This window comes from Epargyreus clarus, unplaced genomic scaffold, assembly GCF_041222505.1.
Source record: "Epargyreus clarus isolate Ecla_fem2 unplaced genomic scaffold, WU_Ecla_fem_2.2 ptg000021l, whole genome shotgun sequence".
In the NCBI taxonomy this organism is placed as follows: Eukaryota; Metazoa; Arthropoda; class Insecta; order Lepidoptera; family Hesperiidae; genus Epargyreus; species Epargyreus clarus.
The window spans coordinates 16,654,459-16,681,997 of NW_027332228.1; the positions used below are offsets into that span (position 1 = coordinate 16,654,459).

The 27,539-nt window shown below is 34.6% G+C and overlaps 1 protein-coding gene across 1 annotated transcript in view; it reads left to right on the forward strand.

The window, feature by feature from the left end:
- The first annotated feature begins 480 nt into the window (after nt 1-480).
- NGR-A35 (neuropeptide receptor A35) overlaps nt 481-27,539 on the forward strand; it is a 53,225-nt gene continuing 26,166 nt past the window's right edge. The window contains exons 1-3 of the mRNA XM_073084621.1: nt 481-485; nt 885-1,027; nt 7,706-7,932. Coding sequence (XP_072940722.1) covers nt 481-485; nt 885-1,027; nt 7,706-7,932 — 375 coding nt within the window. The remainder of the gene's footprint in view (nt 486-884; nt 1,028-7,705; nt 7,933-27,539) is intronic.

Below are 27,539 nucleotides of genomic sequence, written 5' to 3' on the forward strand. Positions count from 1 at the left end.
ATGAAATTTGTTGTGTGTTCAAGGGGACTTGAGAATGGTTTAGATTCACAATTTAGTCCGTGGGAAAAGGTTTTTTTAATTAATTTTTAATTCGTAAGTAGTTATAGAATCGGAAACTATGCATTTGATCGAGTGATGATCTCTAGCAAAGTTGTTGTCCAAGAGCCCACGAGGGTTTGGGAGTTGGTAAGACCAATTTTCGACGGATGCCACCACTGTCATTCCAATGCAGGTACAAATTTTCCGTTTTATGTATGTCATATTATTTCTTTAAAATGCGGGCGAAGCCGCGGGCACCACTAGTTTATAATAAAATTAGACACAAATATTCCAATGTACTTTACGCACTTGTAAAGGTATGCAGAAGTTATTGAAACTCATGCGATGGGACTGATTAAGTATTTTTTAATGATGTTAAGATTAATTAATTTAAAAAACACTAAGATCAAATAAAAATAAATGATTACGTTGCGAGGGATAATGAAGTACGCCATTAACTTAATAAGACATTGAGTAATTAATAAGGATCCGGTATGAAATCTGTCCGATGAATATAAAAACTTTAAATGAGAAATAAAAGTGTAACAAGTTAGTTTTATATATTATACCGCTTGATTTATTATGGCCCATTTTTATATAGTTTACTTTATATTATTTACAAGATTTTATTCAAAATTCAAGTTACAGTTTAATGTGTTCACTAGTTCATATAAATAACGTAATTACCAGACATCTCAAAATAAAAAAATATGACTAATATTTGTCATTTATCTAGTAAATACATTTCGTTTGTCTCCAAATCAAATCGATATGGAAGACGCCTCACTCAATGACACACGGATTTGTTTTAAATATACTAATTTAACAATTTATTTTATTTGCAGTGTCACAAACATCTTCCTCGTGAACCTCTCCGTAGCTGATCTGCTGGTGACGCTGTTCTGCATGCCGGTGCAGATCGCCAAGTCAGTCACGCTGCTCTGGTACTTCGGAGAGGTCATGTGCAAGACTGTCAACTTTCTACAAGGTAAATATTATTATATAGTACGAGTATTGACGTAAAGAGAATGTACATAATATAATTTTGGTGTAGGACCGCATGTACGTAACGTTGATCGCCCGGTAGTAATTATCAATCCTAACCAATTTGTGCCTGCCCGAAGATCGAAATTTGAAAATTTAAAACTATATCTTGTATCAAATCATACGTATATGGTGAATCTGCACCAGACGGATACAATATCCTTATTTATACCACAACTATGGGTATGGAAATGAAGTTGGTAGAACTTTTCGTGTTAAGACGACACTGGCTCACCTATCCTATTTATGTCTCATAACTGCTGTTATAAATACGTACGTTATGCTATGTTGCATATAGCTTAAGAATGTGGTAAGGCAGAGATCCCGAGGCATTCCAACTTAACCCGTTGCTACCCCTAATGATTGAGATGGAATGCCTCAGTATCTAATAAATTCCGACTTTCGAAAGGACTTAAATGCTGTTTTTGGTCGTTAAAAAAATCCTTGGGTAGTTACTATCATGAACCATATATTAGTAAAGATTACTCACTCCTAACAAGAAAATGTAACCAGTTTTGACAATTGAAATTGTCACTGTAATCTATTTTCGTGTTTGAAAAAATATTTAAAAAATGTAGTTTTAAGAGCATTTACGAATGAAACGATATTTCTCCGCCGTTTTTCTTCGATTTCCTGTTGTTATGGCACCACTTAACTGTACATGTCGGCATTGTTCCGAGTTAATTACACCATGACAGTCGCAGACGTAATGGGAAAACTGCCAGTCATTTTACGTGACGTCATTTTTTGTGTGTCTGCCATTTGTGTCTTCCTTCAATTACAAGGCGGTAAGGTATCTTGACTAATCTATATCATGAACTGATTGCGATGTTCGTTGGTAATTTAAAAAAATGGTAAATAGTAAAAAACCCCAGGAAAAATGTCTTGTCCTATTACTTGAAAAATATAGCGGTAATCTCCAGATTGAGATTGCGGTGGTAACATGATTTCCTCGGAACACAATTACAGGCCAATATTGCCAAAAATACACTTTTATGGGCACTATGGGGATGCGTATGTGATATCATATCACATTTTTGGATTTTGTAGGATTTTCTGGACCGTATCAAGTTGATACGGTCTAGCACACATTACACACTATAATTCTTTTGTGTGATGTGTTATGCGTTAGCCAAATTGGAGATTTCTCGGTAATTAAAAAATGTAGCATCATTTTATTAAGTCATGGGTTTTTACAATTCGCAGTTTATATTTGTTAAGTAGGTATTTCGACCCTGGTCACGGCGAAACTCCACACAGTTGATTTCACAAATCGTATATCGTGCTTTTTTTACCGACTTCCCAAAGGAAATAGGATATCTTTTCGTTGCGTATATGAGTATGTATTTTTTGTAGGGATGACGATGACGTATGTAGCGAAATATATTTAGCGTCGACTTCAGAATTATATTTTGAGGTAACTAATTTTAATAATTGCGTAATGAATTTTATACTAGTACTACTTCTTATTTATCCCAGCATACTAGTAGTATCCTAGAATACTTTTTATTCATCGCCTAGAAACTGTCATTTTTTTCGGGATAAAAAATGACCCTATGTCTTTTTTGAACCCCTGAAAACGTGTGTACAAAATTTCATTACAACCTTTAATTAATTTATGTAGTTAAGGCGCGAAAGTGCAGCAAACAGAACCTATTCGTATTTACAATATTACTAAGTTAGGGTTTTAATTACAAATACCAAGTCATAGAATCAATCAGTTACGTGTAATTGCATACCTTGTGACTGTCAAATTAGCTCAGATTTCATCTGAATTAATTCAATACAGTTCAATTGTTGCACGCCCCAGTTAACCCATTAAAGGTGAGTGTAATTGACTATATAAATAGAGACAAGCAAACTCAAGTAAATGAGTATTCAAATTAGGCGCTCGATTTAACTTGAAATGAGAGTTTAGTGTCGATTAAATACAATTTAAGATTTCTCTTTGCCAATTTTGTTTTCTATTATTTAGAGTAGAGGTCTTTGCGCAAGTTTCTTTTTAAACACTTTCTATCTTAGGCGTTATGGACACACATGGACGAATACACTCACACCCAGACACAGAAACCTAAATTCATCATTTTGAAATCTGTTTGGACCGAACCCGGGACCCTTCCGCATCAGACCGATATGATGACCTCTGCGCCACACGTCGCTGTTTAACTTTGCGAAAGTGTTTGTCGCCTATTTTGACCTGCCTGGTAATGTTTATGAAGCGTAACGCCGTTTGTCCACCGCCACAGTCACCGAACCGATACCGAGAAAGAGATTATTTCGGGCCGATTTTAATATGACGTGACGGCGATAGTTTTTCCATTGCGACCGATATTGCCGGTTTAGTTTATTGCAGCGCTGACTTTGTGACGGCAGTGTATGGACAAGTTCAAACGTGTCTTATATTGCCGGCAAATCGGTCCGTCAAAAGCTCGGTGCCGATCTAGCGGTCACTCGAAATATCGGTGGCCGGGATCCCGGTGCTCGGCTGGCGGACGTGCGGTGGACAAGCGTCTATGTTAAATGTTTGTACCGCTACTTCGGCGCCGTCATCTCGTTCTCGGTCAATAACGAGCCGATGCTCGGTGACGGTGGTGGTGAACAAGCGGCTTAAGTGTATGTATGTCGTATTCTTTGGCATGCCCTACAACCCATCGGTTTAACCCATTTTAATATATGAAATGTTGTTGAATTCCCCTAAAGTCTTTTATCTTATAAAAACTCGTCTGGCCATTAACAATATTCTTTTGTACGAATTTTTCATATTTGGGTATATCGTATCATAAAAAGGAAGAGATTATTCAAAACATTTCGAATAAATCGCCATTTCATTATTTCAGATAGATTAATATTTAGGACACCTTTCAGACATCAACTTAATTCACGAATATATACGCCGATTTAAGAAACGTTTTGCAAACAATAAGAGTGTTGTAAGCGTGGCTTCGGACTTCATATTTTCCTTGTAATAAAGTCTTATTACTTAGTAGGGTACCCATAAATTAATAAGCATTCATAAATGTTTCATAATTTGAAACGGCCGGAGTAATTTTGAGCTAAATTAGGAAAATAAAATTACTTTATTGCTGCTTAAGTTTATTGTATCACTGAAAATTATGAAATTACTGTCTACATTAGTTGTTGGCTTAATTAAGTTCGCACAAAGTTGCGCATAGTTGTGAATTATACCCAAAAGGCTTCGTATCAAGGTTTTAGGTCTTTGCTCAAAACTTTATAGCACACTTTATATAACTATTTTGAAATATAGTGAAACCAAACGACGATTTCGCTCCTATTTCAATTTGTAAGAGTGGCTGTCAAATAAAATAGCGCACATAATTATAAAAAAGTTTACGTACATTAACGCAAAGAGGTTGGTCTATCTGTTTCAGATTACTGACTTTTTTACCTTTATTTTTCTTTCACTATGCTTTATCATTTTTCATCGTTGTGACGGGACTGGTCCCCATACTTGTACTGCTATGCCACGTTGTGTATTCCGGATTCAATCCCCGCCAGTCAGAAGTCTAAATAATAATAAACTTATATTCTGGATCTGGGTGTTTATGTATTCGTCTTTGTGTATGTCCATGACACCCCCGGCACGGGGAATCTTTCCTTTAGATCTTCAAAGGTAAACTTATCATTTTGTGCTCTTACAAGAAAATTACTATCTTTATAGATTTTAACAACTTCAAAACTGTTACGAGTTCTTTTTAAATTGTCGTTTCATTGAAAATAGTTCGAAGAGCTCAGATACTTTATCATTAAAAGTTTAGTTTATGTTTCTTGTCAATTGTGCAATACCTTTCGTCGGACATATTTTTTACGATAAATAAGTAAAATAAATAATGCAAAGAAAAAAAATTCAGTTGATCACCGGATATAAAGTTAAGCAATAATACATAAAACATAAATACAATAAAATAAATATAATTACAAATTTCAAATATATTTATTTTTGTTTGAGGTTATTTTCGCATTATCTATGGCACTTTATCTCAGGTGAGAGAAGAGAAAGATTTGCTAGCGGATATACTTGTAATTATGTACATCATCCCCATGATGATCCCAAATCCAATGGGCAAATTGTAACAGAGACATGCCAAATTCGCGAAATAGATCCACATTACAAGGATATTTGGGGTAGAAAATTGTCGGTCGTGCTAGTCCTCGGGCACGAGGGATCAACTAGGCAAAAGCTTCGTATCTATTGAACATACACCCTCATAAACTCCAAATTTTAATTTATTTTAATCGTAAATAAAAAATATTTACATTTTAGTGGATTCGAAAAAGATTTATTTTTTCGTCCTGTGATTACATTTTTACGGTACGCTTCTGCGGTTAATTGTCGCGTCAATCGCTTCATCATTAATGCGTTAGTCGCAAGTTAACCACAAAAATACCAACGCTATGATTAGTATCAGTTTTTACGTCTTTACAAAAATGACTGTTTTGGTATTTCTTTACGTATTTGCCCATACATTTCCAATTAGCGCCCCTAGTGGATTGTATCAGAACTGATTGAATTAGTATGGGAAATACGTAAACAAAAACAAAAACTGTCAATTTTGTAAAAACGTAAAAAGTCATACTAAGGGTACAGATAGGTACTACAGACGTATTTCAGTATTGTATAGTAACGTTCAGAAGCGATACTATACATGTTAACACTTTGTCGACAAAAGGCAAAGTCGATTAGCTCACGCGTGTTACGCGTTTACGTTGCGCCCAGAAGGAGCAAACCAAGGCGCGAATCTATAACATGATCCACATAATCAAATTGTGACGCGCTATTTTCCTCTCTTCTCTTCCTCAATTTTGGACGAGTTCTTAGTGTTTATTATTGTCCCAGTTCATAAGCTACTGTTGCGACGTAACCTCGGAAGTCGACCTTAAGGAGCTTACTTTAATCGGTTTATTTATAACCGCACCCGACTACACTTTGCTACAAAACGGTGAAGTAATAAGGTTATCAGGAGTTTATCGTATTTCCCTGGGGCTTAATTAACGGATTCGTATTTCTTTAGGAAAGTAAAGTTTTACTTAACCATAAATTTCCTTAAGAACGGTGTTAAAATTTTATTGGAAGACAAAGGCTGCTTAAGTATCGTTTAAATTATTTTGGTGAGATAATTGTATATTACGTTAATATGGTTCGCATTGGAGGTCCGTTGCGGAGTACAGTTTACGTTTTCAACAATTTGACAGATAGAAGAATTTGTACCTTTAGTATGAGTATTTACGTTTTTACAAAAATGACTGTTTTTGTTTTTGTTTACGTATTTGCCCATACATTTCCAATCAGTTCTGATACAGTCCGCTAGGGGCGCTGATTGTAAATGTATGGGCAAATATGTAAACAAATACAAAAACAGTCATTTTTGTAAAAACGTAAAAACTCATACTAAGGGTACGGTATAGTTTGACCGGAGAAGTACTATCGCCACATTAATTGCTAGCGTGAAGAAGTTCTCGCGTTTTTGTGGAAGGATGTGGATTTCGGCCGACGTGAGGCATCATCATTACTCTCTCTATAGTCGGTCCCTCAATGCTGACGATCGTGACTTCTTTGCTTTATGGCGTCTTTCCAGAGATTGCGATTAGTGGTTTGGTGTATCGCCTCGCTGACCATCTTTAGATGGTCCGATACCTGGTCTGACCATCGTTGTGGGCTGCGTCCTCTGGGTCTCTTGCCCTCCACCTTGCCTGTCATCATCACATTCAAATAGAAATATGTGGAGATGGTTACAGATTTGATGGGCGGCAGTGACCATTTACCGTGAGGTAAAATCCATACTCACTTGTTACTTCAATCAGTAAAAACGTTTTGGAGCTTATACATACATACATAAGTAAAGGCTCCAATATTTTTTTTCATCATTTCAACTGTTATATTATTATTAATTAAACAAGTATAAAATTCACTTCCTTTTACATGGTCATCTAACCTTTAATATGGCACTTGAAGTCGGTAACTAATGGCTATGGTCTCTAAGAACTGTGGGTTTGCATCGAGTTAATTTTCTGGCTCATTACTACACCTCAAATGGATAACATGTGAATAACAAATACCTCATTAACACTATACAAATATTATAAGGACGAAATATTTCCGGAATATGTGGCTAATATGGTAATAGTTTCAAACGTTATTATTATAAAAACAATTAACCAGTAAAAATATAGCCACTCCCACAATTTAGACAATCCAACGACACCTTATTTTAACATTTGTCAAGACGTTTGGGCTTTAAGGCTTTGACTAAAGCATGAGCAATACATACGAATAAAATTACCCTCCGCTGTTGAGTAAAAGTGACAGAATCTTTCGTAGTTCCACAGAAGCACTACTTTCACAACAATTTGTACCTTATAATTCTTATAACAAATAGTTTTATATTTTTGTGCATGTGCGTGTTTGTTTGTGTTGTATGTGTTTTTTGCGTGCACGTATGCGTGTGTGTGTGTGTGTGTGTGTGTGTGTGTATGTGTGTGTTTATGAATTAGTCTGTATATGTACACATGCATATTTCCTTATGAAACTTGGACTCGGTTCGTATAATAGAATTAAATCTATCTTTTGTTGGCTTTCTGACTTTCGTAAATGCCTTATTCTCAGGGGTGGCAGTTGCATCCAGCGTGTTCACGATCACCGCGATGTCAGTGGACCGTTACCTGGCGATCACGCAGTCGCTGCGGCAACCCTGGATGCCGACGCGGCGCGAGGCCTGCAGCCTGCTGGTAGCGCTGTGGGTGGTGGCGCTGGCGATCTTCGCGCCGTTGCTTGCGGTCGCGGCGGTCGAGAGAGTCATGGTGCCGCAGCTGTCGCGGACGAGGAATGGTTCTGTGAGTATATGGCTTGTTGTACTGTATCTTTTTATCTCCCACACTTGGTCTCAATCTACAATTGAGAAGGCCTGGTTCTCCAAACTGTTTTGTTGAGATTTTTTAAAGAAAGACGCGAGTTAGTGGCCAATCTGCGCTGGATGTTTTCAAACTGCTCGTAAAGGTTTCGACAAATGTTGTTTGTGTGGCACTTGGCACTTGTGATTTGTAATGCAAGGCATCCAAGAGAACGTGTGTAGAAGGAAATATTTCTCTAAATGAACAAGCTTTAACCCAGAGTCCTCCCTGAGTTTTCTTAAAAGACAAATGTTCAATAATACCTCTTAAAGCCCATTTACATTTTATATACATTCTTCTAAGGAATGTAATGTAGTTTAAGTAATGTGTCAGTCAGTATAAAAGTTTTATTCAGCAGATCAGGGCCCGTTAATAATCCATCTATCTATTCTTACTTACCAAAGTTCTAAATTTACAATGACAATTAGTATAAAGATAATTTCAAATGTCAATATTTGGTACGCAAACCATTGGATAGGTTGATCTTAATAGTGGGCATAAATACCTTACTTACTACAAGAGAAGTTTCAATTTATATTACGTATTACTCAGATAGTTTGCAATTTATATCAGTTAGTAACACCATAATTCCGCCCAAGTCGCTTAATACGAGCTTCAAGCAGGCTTTATAAGTTCTATCACTGTTGTTTGTACAAAGAAGTTTTATATACTCACATAATAGTTTTGGCTCAGAATCCTCCAAACTTTCCATTACGCTTGTGGCAGAACATTAGGTAACTGTTTTTAAATTTAGAAATAAAAACGGTGCCTGCAGTCCACCTGATGGTAAGTGACTACTGCCGCCCATGAACGTAATCAACAAGATGCTCCGGAAAAGTATGCTTCTCTTACCACACCCATCAAACCAGAACACAGCAATGCTTAACACCACTGCAATAAGGCAGAAATAGGTTTGCCAGTGATGCCGCCGCAGTCGAACCACAAAGGATTTTACCACCTTCATAATTACTCTAATTATATAAAAATAATCATTTTTTGTACATTTTACGGGTTCGCATAATTTAAATAATTATAAGGCTTTAATTTACTTCGTAATATAATACAAGTACTGCGGGGGTGGATAATTTTAATGAAGTATGTATAATTATTTTCGTAGTAACAACCTTATTGTTATTAGCGAGACACTAATAATTATCTATTATTTTGAAGCCTTTGAAATTTACAAAGTCATCTAAAATACGTACTATTTGGGTTATTTAAAAGAGATTTATGTGAAATACGCTTAGAAAAAAAATGTTAACGAAGAACGTATGTTTATTATTTTTTCATACGCATAAATTATTCTTACAACTTATCACAATTATTGTGAAATCATAGCAATGATAGCCTAATGGTTAAGAAACTTGGCTTCTCGAACGAGGGGTCCGAGGTTCAAATCCCAGCAAACCTTTGATTTTTCAGTTATGTGCGTATTAGAAATTAATTAATTAATTGATTACTTGCTTAAAACGGTGAAGGAAAACCTGCAGACCTGAGAGATTTGAAGCTATAGTCCACCACTTTGGCCAAGTGCAAGTAGGTAGACCACACACATTTAATTTTTTTTTAAAGAAAACTCATACCTGTAAGTTTCCAAGCGATTTTTACATAGCCAGTAATCATTTATTTCTACTTACTTAAATGTATTCTCATTTCGCATCTGAGTGGCGAAATATGACATATACCTCTCTCAGGTATGGGGATGCGTAGCGGTGGAACATAATCAAATATTGTAGCTATAATTATCAGTAATAGGATTTAAAAGAAAGGTAGCTAAAAGGACTTATTTTCTAATATAAAGGTTATAAGGTCTACTCTATTTTATACACATGTAACGACTAATAGCGTTAATTATATTTAAAGGATAATACAATTACAATTTAGTCATATCTTCATTAAGAGCAGACCTTTTGTCTTATCAAAGGTCCCGAAGAGCATAGTAACAAGATTACATTGATTAGTTCAATCTGTGTTTAAACTTTAATGAGATTTAAATTTGAGGCTTTAGTTTATTTGTGCGCAAACCTACTTAATTTTAATTAAATGGAAACTTTAGTTGCTTGTCTCATACAGTAATGGTTATTGTAAAGCTAGCAAAGATGTTTTCTGTGAAACACGCAATGTGTGTCTATATGTTTTTTTAGAGGAAGTAAATTTAATATTTTTGCAAGAAATTATATCTACTATGAAGTCACGTTACGATCTGGTAGTAGTTTAAGAAAAAATATTGTAACTGATAAATTGTTAGTGCCGCCGTAGGCCTATACAAAATAAATATATTTCATTTCACTAAAATGAATTTGAATGCGTGCAATGCCCCGCCACTTGTAGATCGTGCTTGATACAAAAACTTAGCTAAATACTTAAACCTGATCTTTATTCTTTCAACTTAATATCCATTTGATATGTACGAACATATATCATATATCATATTGTATCATATATGTACGAACATATATCATATATGTTCGTATGTATCATATATGTTCGTGCATATATTATATATGTTCGTACGAACATAATTCTTCTCCTAAACGGCGAAACCGATTTTAAATAAGATTTTTTATATTTACGCTTCGATACATTATACCTTATATTTGCACCTGATAGGTTCTGTATGCTATATTTTCGTATATTTTTTATTTCTCCGACAACATCAATTTAGCTTATATTACGTAGCCTCAATATATTTTTCATTTAATTTTTTAATATTAATAAAGTAATTCGTTTATCGTTGTCTATAGAACATAATTTCTATAAATATCTTGAAGATGTTTGTGATTTGATATTGGTGACTTTGAAATTTTGGTTTATAAACTGTTAATTACTTGATACTTGGCGACAGACAGTAATAATAAGATCTTCGAGACATTAAGCTGGTACCACAAATATCTTTGTTATACGAGTAATAGTTTATTTAATAGTATTTTATATTTTTGAAATATATATGTCTCAAATTGCGCAACATTTTGTAGGTTTGCGTATTTAGTTACGATATAGGTACTCGTAGTATTTTATAGTAGTGATAATTTAGTGGTTACAACAAAACGTTGGAGGGGCACGAGGTTTAAATACCAAACTCTAATTTATTGCAATTTTGTGCTTATTAGAAATAAATTATCACTTGTTTAAAGGGTTAGCGCTCCTGCACACGATGCCGCCACCGCGCCGCCACCGCACCGCCGCTGCGCCGTAGTCCTGTTTATACGCGCCGCGCAAAGCCCGCCGCCGCGCCGGCACCGCGCCGCCACCGCGCCGCCACCGCGCGTGTTCCCCTCCCTCCCTGTTTGAAAGTGTATGAAATTCACCATATTGCTCCCGTCCCGACTGCATAGAGTGAACCCACAACTTTTTAACACGACGTTCTTTTTGCCATTTTCTATACATATAGTATGCAAGCACAAACTTCTTTTTTTTTTCATTATATTAGCCATGTTTGCGACACACGTGCGATCTCGCGGCGTGCACGTTCGTACGCGGCCGGCAATAGAATAGCTAAATCAAACAGGGAGGGTGAGGAACACGCGCGGTGGCGGCGCGGTGCCGGCGCGGCGGCGGGCTTTGCGCGGCGCGTATAAACAGGACTACGGCGCGGCGGCGGTGCGGTGGCGGCGCGGTGGCGGCATCGTGTGCAGGAGCGCTTAAGCAAACCATTGTGAGGAAACTTTTAGTTCTGACTATTTTTCTGAAAAAAAAATCTAAGGTGGCCTCTTTAGCCTAAAACCTTTTCACGCTGAGGGGAGACCCCTGCCCAGCAGTGTATCAGTAATGGTTAACGGAGACAAAATTGAGTAAACTTCCATTTTGGCTAAACTATTTGCAAAATATTAATTCAATGTGGAGTAAGCAGCTTAGCGTATTTAGCTAACCAAGATATTTTATAAGCTGCAATCATTTTCATGTCCTTGCCGATAATACTCCAAGTCTTTGTTCAAATCACGATTAGCGGAGAACAGTACCAGTTGGAGGCCAACTTTTGAGAACATTTTTGCAATGTCTAGGGTTTAAATTCCTAAAACTCAGTCGTGGTAAAGGGAGTGATACCAAGACCATATTATCAATTAAATATCACGTATATTAAAAAAAAAAAGAAAATATGATGAGAAAATAGTCTATATTTTTCAAAATAAATCTATGTGGACGTAAAAAATGTTAATATTGGTCTTGGCAATACTTGGCGAATATGGTGACCTGAAATTAAAACACCTTTCATTCCTTTTTATTCGGATTAAAAAGTCTTCAATAGCGGAAATAGGCTCATCATTTTAAATATTCGTAAAGTTATAAAACGACTTTTATAAAGAAAAGAATTCAAAGTTAATTCAATTAAAGCTTTAATAACTGTATTTGAATGTAATCAACCAATAGACTGAACTCGTTAGGTAATTCAGGATGACAATTAAACTTTGAACTCCAGTAAAATATAATTGTATTAGAGTTACAAATTGCGTTACATTGTCTGTTATATCATTACCTATGTAGACACGAACAGTAGCTCACGAGCGATAGTGAGCTTGTGTAGATATATAATTATGTGTATTGAGCTAGCACACACCAATATTGACCTATATGATTGAACGTTAGTCAGCTGGTCGTTGATGATAGGAGGCAACGTTCGTCAACGATCGTCGACATGAATGTGTGTCATCGTATGTGTGTCATCTTCGTCAGGACTGCTGGTCAGGGATCTTCTCTCAGAACGAGAAGGACTAGAACATAACTTTGAAAACACAGAGAAATGGTATTTAAATCTCTGACCCCTCGGTTGATCAAGTTTTAACCGTGTAAGGGATTACGATAATCCAGAACTTTCATCCTGTTTTAAATAGGTTACGGTAATATTATAATTGGTTATGGGGTTATGCTTGTAGCTGCAACGTCCAAAGAGTAGCGTCGGAATTCTTTTCTGGACTCCCGACTTAGATGTGGTGGGGGATGACTATTGCTTTAGAAAAACGTAGGATTCTATCTATAAATATTAATTAATGTAATTATCTAATCTTTATAAGTATAATATTTATAGCTTAAAAAGTAAAAATAGCGGTTTAATCGGACAAAGAAAACCGTTAATCCTGACGATCCTGATGAGGAGAATGGAGCAAAATTATTAACATAGTGTATTGTAATCGATTCTTGATAAGTGTTCAAAATTTTAATTTAATCGGACCGTTCAGAGTGGGTAAGATGAAGTTCAAAGATTCCGTTATATATATATCCCTACCTATATACAGGTTAAGCTAATAAAAGCGTGGTAAAAATACTTTGTTTTATGGAGCTAATTTAGGTCATAACATGTTGTATCATAAACTGCGATCAAGTGAGATTTACGCTATTTATAGATAATCCAAGCAGGCTCGATCCTTTTGCGCCAAGGCTCTCACATTCCTAAGTGGCGCAAATATTTGCGCTGCAAACTTTCCTTGTTTGCATTCTTGTTATTGTACGAATGTTTTCAGACCGTATATTTACAGTGCCTTGAACAATTACAGTATATTATGCTGTTCTATTCTTGATTGGCCTGATGTGTCGAGATTTGTAAACTATTGAAGTGCTTATTTTTATTGGAAGAAGATTTGTAATTTTTTTTTTATAATATAGGAGTAGCAGACGAGCATACAGCCCACCTGATGGCCACTGCCGCCCATTTACATCTGTAATCAACCTCAGATAGGATTAGATATTCCCAACTGAGGTCGGCCACAGATGCGCCATTACCCCTGAGGACTAAGCTGGAACGCCTCGGAAAAGTTTGTCTCCCTTACCACACCCTTCAAACCGGAACACAGCAGCGCCTAACACTGCTGTTATTAGGTAGAAATAGGTGTGGCGGTGGTGCCGCCGGATTCGAACCATAAAGGGTTCTACCAATTTCAAATACCTGATAATAATCATTGTCTTTGAATATTTTTACATTTTTATAGAAGTTTAGGTTATTTTTTTATATTATTCAATAACTATTTTTCTTTACCGTATTTTGTTTGCAGTTTTATTATTTTCTTTTTAAATTTTTACCCTAGATTTCTTCGCTTAAGTTATTTATTCCCAAATTTGCTAAAAAGTTAAAAATTATATATATGAACAATGAAAACGCAATTATTGGCTGATATTTGTAAAATTATTTGCCGGAGGTATGTATATAATAGTAACTGTAAAGATTCGTATAGAATAATAAAAGTAGTAATATAAAATAACGTATAAAATTATTTATTACAAAAGAAACGTCTGATACGGGACCTTAGAAAATGTAATTATAATGAAACGTAGCTTTGCTACGCCGTGTTCACAGATGTCTACGCCAAGTACATGTGCTACGCTGTAGACCAGCTACGAGAAATAATAAATTACGCGACGCCTTGACTTCGCATTATAACTTTGCCTTTGTTTTATTAAAAACAAACAAATATTCATATAGAACATTCCTTCAAATTACTTTATATGTATGAAATAAGTATGTTATTTGGCTATTTAAGTTGCAATTGCATTCCATAGTTACGTATTTCGTAGCCTATACCGGATCACAAATGCATTGGTATTAAAAAAAACTAAATTGGATCATATGGTATGTGTAATGCGTAGATACGCATTACACATACCATATGATCCAATTGGTAAGATTACCAAATCCTTCAAACTGAAATAGCAGTGCTTGGTACTGGTACAATTATAAGAAATAAATAAATCTACAATTAAAATTTATTAAATATTTTTTTAATGGCGGATGAATGTAGTTTACTTTTAAGATATAATAAAGTTAAGCAAATTCCTAAGCACTGAATATTTTCTGTTAATATTTTGTAATTTTGTCAACAATTTGAAAAATTAATTCCAATTAGTTCTGGAATGTCTTGAAATATAAATAGTTTTTTATGAAAGCTATTTCATCCATCTATGTAGAAATGTAATTATATTAAAAAGTAATAATTCTTCGCATTAATGCCTTTTTGTCACCAAAATTATACGTTAGACGTTTTACAATTACAATTAATGTTAAATATTAATATTTTTTTAAGGTTTTGAATAAATATTAAATTAAGTTTTGGCCGCGACTTCGTCTTTGTGGAAAATGAATGAAGAATATTGGAAATATCAAGTCCCACTGCTGGGCACGGATTTCCTCTCTGAATGAGAAGGATTAGGCTATAGTCGACCGCGATAGCCAAGTGAGTATAATTCAGCCGGCATGCACACCTTTCTTCTGAAACTCGAAAACTGCTTTATTTGAATACTGTGTTGTTACTTTATTACATTTGCACACGTATTAAATAATTCTATTGTAACACTATATATAATTCGTATTGATTCACATTCCATAAAGGGACCTCTCTTTGATCTTGCAATAACGAATGGGACCCTTCCTTTCCGCCCTTTTTGCTGGAAATCCCTTTAGTGGGTGCTTATGTTGGAAACACGAACTTTACTCATATATGAATTCCTAATCTTTTGTGACATAATTCTTGAATGTTTTACAAAAGACAGGTACTGCATATTTTTTGATATAAATCTTATATATAAAATTCTCGTGTCTCAATGTTAGTTACCGAAACGGCTTTACCGATTTTCACCAAATTTTATTCGGTAGGTCTGAGAATCGGCTACTATCTATTTTTCTTACCCCTAAGTGATAAGGGTTTGAACAACCGTTATTTTTTACCCGACTGCCAAGGAAGGGTTATGTTTTTCGCGCGTATCTTGTATGTTTGTCTTTCTTTATTTGATCCGATCTAACAAACGGCTGGATGAATTTCAACAGTTAAAGTGTCATTATATTTGTCTCAACGACCCGAGTGTCCTTAGATAGGTGTTAGTAAAAAAAAATCAAAATGGCGGATTTTTGGCGCGAAATAGTAACACATTTAAAAAAAAAAGTTAACCGAACCTATCGAGTAGGGTATCAAATGAAAGGAAATTAAACGGAGATTATAAAAACATATTTGTATATATATAAAACAGTAAGGTGACTGACTGACTGACTAACTAAATGACTTTTTCATTTTTCAGAAATCAACGTACAGCCTAAACCAAGGACCTTACAGTTCTCAAATTTTGCACACAGGTTCTCTATATAGCTTGAATAAGTACTAATAAAGGCCTTTTGGAAATTCTACCCTTAAGAGTGTAAAATAGGGGAAAACAGTTTTTTTGAAATCCTTTAATTTTGAAGCAACTACTATAAAAATTTGTATTTGGCTTTCTGGATAGGAACAAGGACGCACTTATTTATCCCCCTCCGAAAAATCAACCCCGTAGAGGGTAAAATAAGGGTTAAAATTTCATTTGAACAATCGTCAATTTTGAAGCAAACACTATGACATGTTGTATCAGGCTTTTTGGATAAAAATAATGAAATGCTACCTCTAACGAGGTAAAATAATGATCGAAACTTTTATTTACTGAAGTTATATATTTTATAGATCGTAAATTGATCGTAATTGTATATTTTCGCAAAATAGTAACATGTTTTAAAAAAAAGTTAACCAAACCTATCGAGTAGGGTGTCAAAATAAAGGAAATTAAGAGGAGATTACATATACATTATATAATATATCTTATATATAAAATTCTCGTGTTAGTTACCGTACTCCTCCGAAACGGCTTCACCGATTTTCACCAAATTTTATATACATATTCAGTAGGTCTGAGAATCGGCCACTATCTTTTTTTTTACACCTAAGTGATAAGGGTTGTTCATCCTTAACATTTTTTTTATTTATATGGCAACACAACGTTTGACGGGTCAGGTAGTACATATATACTCGTATATACACATCGAGATGACTGTCTGACTAAATGAGAGAGTTGCTGTGCCAGAGATCAACGCAAAGGGAAACCGCTGAACTTAAGCGTGCTGGAATTTTACACATAGGTTCTTTATATAGCGTAAATGAACACTACGAGGATAAAATAGGATAATATTGTTTGAACATCTTTTGTTTTTGAAGCAGACACCTACTATGAAACTTTGTATTTGGCTTTCTGGATAAAAATAATGAAATGCCTATTTCACTGCTTTTGGAAATTCTACTTCAGCCTTTTTGGTGCAGTCGGGTTTTTGATTTTTTAAATTAATTACTTGTTTTTATTTATATGACACAACGTTTGCCGGGTCAGCTAGTATCTTTATAACTTTTCCCCTTTCATGGTTATTACGGTTACGATTACGGTTTCATGATTATTACGGTTTCACGGTTATTAACGTATAGTTGTTTATAATATTATAGTAGTAGTAGTAAATGAGCATGTAGTCCACCTAATGTTAAGTAGCTAACGCCGCCTACGGACATCTGTAATCAACCCCAGAAACTAGATACCTATTAGAGGTCGAGGAATGTAGCATCGCTTAACACTGCGGTTATTAGGCAAAAATAGTTCTGGAAGTGGTGCCTGTGAAGACGAATCAGAATGGGTTCAAACATGAAGAATTATTGTCATCGGAGAGCAGTCATTCAATATCGTTAGACCTCTTATAGACTATTTTAATGCAAAGGCGAGTATCCATATAGCAATACCTACAAGTGTCCATAATTTAGATTGCTTTTTGGTGGAGTAATAGTCTGGAATTTTTGCGTGTAAAGTGATCAGACGCTTATAGCAACAGCTGCGCCTTACCGCTTGATATTTCTAATTATAAATTAATTAAGCTTAGACTTCCCCGACATAAGAGGTCGGATAATTTATGTTTATTATCAGGAGATCTTCCGAGATCTAGTCTAAAGTGAGGATTAGGCACGATAAATGTCGATAATGTCGTCGAATAATTATAACTTAGTTAAACGCTAATGGAAAATTATATGAGAGGACGTTTTTGCCTGAGAGTTCTTTATTAACTTTTCAAATATTTACGAAGGTTGTAGTAATAATACTTTTAACGAAATTTATATAATAAAACCGTTTATTGTAGGAAAAGTGATTCCAGAATAAAAAAACGTCTAAACATATATCAAGGAGAATCTAATAAATTTTCGAATTAAGTTAACCTTTTCAATAAAGGTCATGGTAGACTATAATCCGAAAATATCTACTATATTATAATAATATATTAAAAGAAGTAGGTATTAAAAGAGTGTAATTATCCTGATGGGAAGTGGCCACTACTAACCATTGGTATCTTTGACAAACCTCATATAAGATGGAACTCCTAAATAAGGTCTTCTGATATACTTTACAGTAGCGCTTAACAATGTCAAAGCGATTGAAAGTGGTAGAACCCTATATGGTTCGACTCCGGCGGCACCACCGCCCCACCGATTTCCCGCATAACCGCAGTGTTAAGCGCTGCTGTATTCTGGTTTGAAGGAAGACATATTTTTCCGAGGAGTTCCAACTTAGTCCTCAGAGGTAGAGGCGCATCTGCGGCCGACCTCAGGTTGGAATATCTAATCCTGCCTGGGATGCTACAGATGTCCATGGGTGGCAGTAGCTACTTACCATCAGGTGGACTCCATGCTCGTCTGCTCCTCCTGTATTGTAAAAAATGATGAAAATAGATATAAATAAGGCGGTCACGGTAGTGACAACGTATTTGAACCAAGAAAGGTTCTACAACCTTTTACCTATGACTTATTTAGGCAGTGTGAAGCAAATTAATATACAAAACGTTCGAGAATAACAGTTTTCAATTTTCTTTTCTCGTGATATAATAGAAATGAAATTGATAGCTTCATTACCCATCAAATAATATTTTCAGGTGATCTATCATCATTAGGACAAATAAATATGAGTACAAAGAATTAGGTATTTGAAGAAATATTTCTCTGGCATTAAATCTAAGTTGTAACATGCTAAATGTAAGAAATATAAAATATGTGGGTATTCAAAATACTTACATAAAATATTGTTTGTAATCGAGAATCTTTTAGAATGTCAAATATATTTTTAGTCTTTCTCTTTGTTTGATCAAGCTAATCTTAAAACTACTAAATTCAATAATGAAATGTCTTTAGATTCCAGATTTCGTCAAATAGTATTTCATAACTTATAGGTAGTTTAAATCTTTTTTGTCTTATGTGTAGCCTGTGTGTTTGCACATTCATCACGTACCAGACAAAACTATAAGCACTAGACGCTTTAAATGCTATCTATATTCACAGCCCCACACTAAGATTCCCTGTATAGTGGATGCCATGGACACACAACAACGAATACACAAACACCCAGACGAGTCGAGTCGAGTTTCGAACCCGTTACTCTTTGCGCATCAGACCGATATGGTGCCACACGGATCATGAAACTATGCAGATTGCTTAAATATAGAGATTTCAGGCGTTGCAAATATTTGCAATTGATATACGTTAACTATTTTTCTTAGATACAACCTGTATCATAGTTACTTCCTACTGCTGCGCGTGAGTCTCTCCCCACACCTAGGAAAAACATTTTATTCTTATATCTATTTCGTAACACATCTCCGTATTTGCCTTAAACACATTAGTGGGAAATATTTCTTGTAGTTGTTTGTACAGTTATATAAATATTAGCGCTTATTAATATGTATATGACTTCAGAAATTTGCGGGACGAAAACATATGCTTTGTTTGTTCCAATCATTTCATTATTGTTTGAGCTCTTGCCTTTCGTCTACCGTATCATGTTTCTCTCTATGAAAAAATCAATCTAGCGTTTTATATAATACACAGCATTTAATTACTTAAAATATACGGTGTAGATAAATATCATTCTCTAACAAAAAAGTCGTTAGTTTTTCATTATTTGTCTGTGGTAATTCCGTTCACAGTCATTTTACTGATGACGTAATGGTTTTGTTCAGTTTTAAGGCTGGGTATGACATTGTAGTTCTATTTAGTTTCAAATTCAGATCTTTTTTCATCAGTCTTAAATGCTGGAAGTCACTAACTGACTTCATTTTAACGCAAAAGTGTGACTATTGTAACAACATTTGATGAAAAATCGTAAGGTTTTTGTAAGGCCAAATATCAACTACTTACACTTCTCTACAAACCATTGAATAAGTTTATAAATGCCGGTTCTCTAATTGATATCGGTTTTAGATCGTTAGTATTCAATACAACGGTATTGTGAAAAGAACCTCCAATTTAATCCAAAACTCTTTTCATTTACGTTCATGACCTTTCACGTTTATAAAAGAGTATTCTGTATCGCTGTTGGCATATTAATTGCCTATGAGGGTTCCTCTGCAGTTAATTTTACCTTTTAATCAATGTTTGCTCTATCGTTTAATGGTTTCAACCACGATACGGTACGATTGGTTTACATTTAAGTTTTTGGACAATCAATAAGTGTGTATTGAGTTTTGCTTCGAAAACGCGTACACAAGAACTCCGAATTGTACAGTGACACGAAATAAGATTGAGAATTTAAATAAAAGAAATCATAAAAGGCTATAATACAATATTGGTACGTAATTTTCTGGGATATTCATATTACGTAACAAAAAGATGAATTTAAAATTACTTACCTGTATTATCGGCTTTTGTCCGTTGGGGATAAACGGGAACGTGTTTCAAACACGCGCAAGCACTCCATCACAGTAAAGCGGTAGGATCAAATATCATTCTTCCGATGGGGAGGAAAGCTCTTAATATAATGTTTGATCAATTGTTGACAAATTATATTTCTATAGTGCAAGGTATAAGTAACAGTTATATAGGTTAAAATATTATGAAATTACATAAAGATAAAAAATAGATGTATGTAGGATGTCATTAGGATTTGAATGACTTGGAATTCATACGTATTTTTTTCGAACTTTGTTACAAATTACATGGACGCTAGAAGGATTTGTTAACATGAGAAATGAATAATTTTACAAATACTAAATATAATATTGATATGCCTATTAATTTTATTAATTGACTATCTCTTTCCATTACACTATTATCTTTAAGTATGATAATAAATTAACTTATCCGATTGTAAAAGTGACGGGAACTAACAAGTACAAGTATATTTTTGTTGTAATACTTTTTAAGGAATAAAGCAAACTAGTCAGTACTCGATTTGATAAGGGTCAATACTTTTCAGTCATACATACCAAAAGGCACGCGGGTCGCGAAGAGACTGAAGCGAGTTCATTCACGCGTGGGAGTGGAACACGCGTATCAGGAAAAACGCTCTTAGAACGCACTTCCTGTAACGCACGTTTACGCTCGCAAGCATACCCTAGACGTACACAAAAATTAATCCACTGTAATCTCTTCACGACTAGTCTGCGTATATGTATGGCGAGATAGCAAGCAAGTAGCACGCGTGGGACGCACGAGCCTACGTTAGCATGCGTGACAAAAAAAGACGATACCCATACGGCACCCCCTTCGCAGTCAAACAACACAGACTTTGCAAATTACGCTATGAAATTCCAATAAACACGGGAGAAGCTAGAAACGAAACGCGAGGCAATTTTCAAATATCACGTCCATTTGTTTTGAATTCGAATCAATTATAATCACAAAGTCGTATCGGCCGCAGATTTGCTTTGCGCTGTCGTTTCGGATTCTCGAGGTCTGTTTGTTCGTGACATTTTAATTTTAGGACATGGAAAAATCTAGAGGATTTTTCGTAGAATTGGATTTTGTTTGTTCTAATAAATTACTTTTGGACGCTGCTTCGCTCAATTACGCTGCAAACATGAACATAATTTTGCAGTACTTCGCAAATATTAAACGTACAAATTCAGGTGTGTTATGTGTTAATATTATTTATATTTTACAGGCAGTGGCCCGCTGTTTCACCAGCGTTTAAAAGAAATTACCAATATTATATACAAAAAATCGTCAAGACTACATGGTATTTGAATTGTGGCTCCCGGGGACACTAATTAATTTTCAAGGTCTTCCTTTAGGAAATACACGTTAAATATTACAAGAAAAGCTAAATTTCCTTCCCAATGTTGCCTGTGTTAATCATGACAGCATTAATCATTATGTTGTAGGCTGGAGACAGGATAGACACCACATTATATCCTTATAAATTTTGGTCTATATGTTAGTCTCATGTATAAACTATATTATTGAAAAGTTTAATTCTAATCCGGTTAGGCGTTTTTGCTACATGAAAGAACAAACATCCATTCATCCTCACAAACTTTCGCCTGTATAATATTAGTAAGTAATATTTTGCCTAAGGATAACAAACTGCTTTCCTAGTGATCGATTGTTTGTCTCGTCTGTTAAATTTATAAATATTTCCATTTATGTCACCATCAATCCATTAATGATCTACTTCTCGCATACGACCGAGGTCTCTCTCGATTTAAGGTTCGACCATCTGCAGATGATGATGATGAAGATCTGTGATCTAAGTGGGGATGAACAAATTATATACAGCTTTCCTTAACATTTAAAACTAACTAGCAAAAAGCGCAGCTTTATAAGGGCTCGCGTATCGTGAATGGTATATTCAGTTTAAGATCCTATATAAAAGATGATGTGGTCACTTATTAATTAACAATAAATTATTAAATCTACCTTTCGTCAGAAGACCTATGAAGAGCAAAGCTACCTTTGATCCAGAACCAGAACCACTTTAAATGCTTGTGGTGGATAACTTATATTAGATCCATTTTTTGGGATTGTATTTTTTTTGCGATTTATCCTTGGTATCTAAAAATGAGATAAATTGACGACGATGTAAAATGTTGTAATATTTTTTATCCAGTTAATTGTTGTAAATATTTTTGGTTATCGTTTCAATGTAAACAATTAATAATAAAATGATGATTATAATATTGACATAATTACTTAAAGATCTAATTAAACGATTAACGATTTTTTTATTAATTTTGAAACTATAAATCCTGGTGGGGATTGTTAGTTCTTTTTCCAAAAATCCCCACTAAGCTGAGTTAGTATTATTAGTGGGGATTTTTGGCAAAAAAAATAACAATCCCCACTGATAGGGATTTCTCGGTGGGGATTTCCGGAATAAACCCTTTTTACCACGCTTTTATTAGCTTCGGTTGTATGTATGTATGTATGTATGTATGTATGTATGTATGTATGTATGTATGTATGTATCATGTAACGGAATCTTTGAACTCGATTTTTACCCACTTTGAACAGTCCGATCAATTTAAAATTTTGAACAATTATCAAGAACCGATGACAATACACGATTTTAATTATTTTATCCCATTCTTCTCATCAGGATTGTCAGGAATCAGGATTAACGATTTTCCTTGTGCGATTTTAGCGTGGTTTTTAGTTTTTAAACTATGTATAATTATGACTCTTGAATTTAAACTCCGCCATACTTATAAAATTATTGCGTCTGATTTGCAAAAAATATTTTTTAAGTATATATAGGTATAAGCTATTGTGGATGTCTGAAACGCAGTACATTATAAGCAAATCTGGGGTCTGTTACCAATCAACAAGATGGTGAATGACCTTTATTATTCTCTTCATGTCGATTTGGGTCATTTATCAGTGAATGTTGAATTCACCACGACTTCTTTAATTTACTAAAGCTCCGAGGGATACATTCCGTAAAGCTGCGAATGAGCTACTAATTAATTCTATTAAATAACATTTTTATCAATTGTTAAATTAACTATTAAATTTATGAATTAAATTAATGAATTATGTGTGTGGCCTGCTCAATTAGTTTTTATGTTTCTACCTAACATAACCAATTCTATACAATACAGGAACGAATTTCCGTAAAACACAATGTGATAGCCGCTAAATTATAAATTTGTCACTGGGCTTTTTGTCACAATCAAAGTATTTTTTGACGATGGAAATGAAATTTGCGGATGGATTCTAAGCGGGTAGTATTTAAACGAGTGACTGCAAATAAAAGTTTTGAATGACAAAAATAATGAATTTTGGTTATAGTATTACTAAGGGAGCAACTGGCTGCGAGTGACGAGAAATCAACAGAACAGCAACTTACAAACATTAATTTGAGCGACCTAATATTTTTCTAAGTGTAAACATTACGTCCTGCGTTTTATTCAATATTTAGCAAATGTTTTTTTTTAATACTGAGCAGCATTTTATTTTAAATGAAGTGTTTCGAATACAAAAATCACTTTGAAAAATACTATAATAAGTAGAATATTGTGTGCTCATGTCATTGATCATGAATAAAGGTAAGGTCTGAATTCATACAGATTGGGCCCACCCGCTCGCTGGGCGCTGTCGCGCCCTGCTCGCTTCGTTTTATATTGTCTTATATGTTCCAACCTAACCTAACCAATTCAATTACAAAAACCTAATCTATCTTAATACTAAAGTTGCCTCTCTATATTTCCAGTCGCTCACTTAGTAATGTAGTCGCTCACTTAGTAATGTAGTCGCACAAGTTATTAAAATAGTATGTCATTATCAGTCGCTAAGTTTTTTTTTATTTGATCGTTTTATAATTTCCCACTGTAAACAAAAACTTAGATTAATCGGATCTGTGGAGTTTTTGAAACTGTACTGCGTCAAAACATGTATAATATCCAACGAATATTATAAAGGCGAAAGTTTGTGAGTATGGATGGATGTTTGTGCCTTATATTAATCGGATTTGAATGAAACTTTACAGTATTACAGTCTATAAGTACACCAGTATAACCTGGAGAATACAATTCATAAAGATATGGCTATACTATACTTTGTTGTCAGAGCTATATTGATGTACCTACCATACGATGATACGTAAATTTTATATAAATGGATTAATAGTAATTAATTAGATACATTTTCGGTACGCATATTGTAAATAGATTAACTTTTTCTTTGACACTAAATAAATCGGACGGATAGTTTAAATTAAGGTGGTAGAACCCTATGTGGTTCGACTCCGGCGGCACCACCGCCACACCTAGTTCTGCCTCATAACAGCAGCGCTGTGTTCTGGTTCGAAAAGTGTGGTAAGGGAAACATGGTTTTTCGAGGCGTTCCAGCTTAGTCCAGTTTAGTCCAGGGGTAACGGCGCATCTGTGGCCGACCTCAGGTAGGAATATGTAATCCTATCTAGGTTTGATTGCAGATGTCCATGGACGGCTGTAGCCACTTACTACAGGTGGACTGCATGCTCGTCTGCTACTCATATATTATTAAAAAAAAACTTATCTGAGACGTTCCAGTTTAGTCCTCAGGGGAGCGGCGCTTCTGTGGCCGACCTCTGTTAATTACAGATGTCCATGGGCGGCAGTAGCCACTTACCATCATATGGACTGTATGCTCGTCGGCTACTCCTATATTATAAAACAAAGAAAAACTTGAAACAAAACGCTTTTAAAATACACCGGTGAAACCTCGGTGAAACGCTGCCACGTTAGCATTTTCATATTTTTGATTGACATAATTATGTCATAAATGTCTGCATTCATCATGACGTTTTTTTATTCTGCCATTATTTAAACAAAAATAATCCAAGTCATACAGCCATCAATGTTACACGAAATTTAAATTTGATAAAAAAGTGTTTTTTTTTGTGTACAAAACCTTATTTCAATCGTGTTGGTCCAATCTAGACATGACCTTAAGTAACTATGTTAAGTTTCAAATTTATAAGCCCTGTAGTATTTTCAAAAAAGGGATGGAAAGCTTGCAAGATTTTCGAATTATAGAGGACTCGCTTCGCTCGCCCTAACAATTATATGTATGTATTTATGTACTTTACAGTATGCTTTAATATTTTTGAATTATTTATTTAAGAATGAATTCTTGTATATATAATAATTAAAAGTAATAAATAGTTGAAAATAAAGACCACATAACATTTATGGCCATAAAAATACAAAACAGATACAAAGAGATTTTAAAGTTCTATTGTAGAATCCTGAATTATTAATTTCATACGCAAATCCCTAAGTCCCTCGATTCCATTGTTACCATAAAACAATATAAAGCGATAAATCTTGACAGAGTCAATACGAATATTGTTTTATGGTTATAATTGCTACTGTACTCGAGAGATTATAAAATCACCATTCAAAATTTGAGCTTACATAAAATTCATACTTTGCTCCATAATTTGTAAATTGTCCTTATTTTATTAATATTTTTGTGATTGTATTGTATTAATATTTTTGTGATTCCGAAAATCACGACATCGACACACTGCAAAATCCGTACCACTGCCAAATACGAGTTCACAAGCTTCACACACCTTTGAGAACGAAAGTATTCCTCACGATTTTTCCTTCACTGTAAAGCAAGTGATAATTGATTTCACGACACAGATACCATTAACGAAAGAAAGATGTACGATTTATTCAGTTTTAAATCCCATGACATAACGGTCACATGAGTCGAGGGCATAAATCAGGATCACGAGGAACGTACCCGCTCGTGTAATTGCATTGCGGATTGGCCCATGCGGAATACAGCGGGATGTTGCGCAAATGTTGTACAGCAAAATTGCGTTTGCATAACTCATATTCATTTACCTCAAGTTAGTTTTTCCTGTACTTCTCCTTAAATGTCTTTGTATTATTTAAGAACGTGCTTAAGTTAATGTTAGATGATAGTACACTAAATACTTTTGTGACCTTGAGTCTAATAAGTTAAAATGTCAAAGGAGCGAGAAAAAAATAGAAGTGTTGCATCATAACTCCATAGTGCTTTTCCGCAAAATACCGACAAAAATTTAAAATTTTCGAATTTCGATTAATGTATAAAATTCATGTAAATGGTGTTTCAAATATCTTTATGACGGGCGAAACACCCATAACCATAACATATTTTACTTCTATTTAACGTCCACGCAACTATTTAGAAGTACTTTTTCTGAAATTTTAAATTTGAATAAAGCTTAAATACTTCACTGCAAATTCAACTTTGTAGTAATCTGAAAATCTGATAAGATCGGTTTAATTAAATCGATTTTAGAGAATCGCATGGCTGGTCAATGGACCAGCCATGCCATTCTCTAAAATCGAAGTCATTGACTTGGACATTGCTATACCAGTGACAGTATCATTTCACTCGTGTACACAGTGTAGCCAATACATTAAGACTTCAGTTTATTGGAAACTAAATTGGTAAACTTCGTGACTTTTGTTTTACTACTAGTTTTCTTATTATAAATTCTGTTGCACAGGTACAGTATTAATACACGTAAATACAATAAAGGCAGTAATAATATAAATAATATTTACCTGTAGCAAATTACACAGAAAAGAAAATAGTTAATAAATAAATTCCCTTAAAATAAACGTAAGATGAACTTCGTTTATTTCTTCTTCAAAAACAAACGGTATTGATTTCTAATATTTGGATTTAAGGAGAGACAAACCTCAGTGAAATTCTACGGTTGGACGTCTAATTAAATTCGTGAAACAATGTACATAAGTCGTATTGAAGAGACCTATTGCTTGGCATTCAACACAATTGGAATACCTTACAACAATAGAAATTGAGGGAATTGGGGTTTGAAAACAATTCGAGTAAGAACAAACATAATTTTTAATTGGCCGTTAATAGTAGGCACGTTTTCGTCTTCAACTTATTTAAGTAGATTTGTTTTTCGGTTTTAAAACTTGAAGCAATTGTGTATTCGTTTGTCACGATAAGTGTAAAAATTGTTAAAACCCACTTTAAATTTTTAGACAATTTTTATATCTCAAATAATATCAA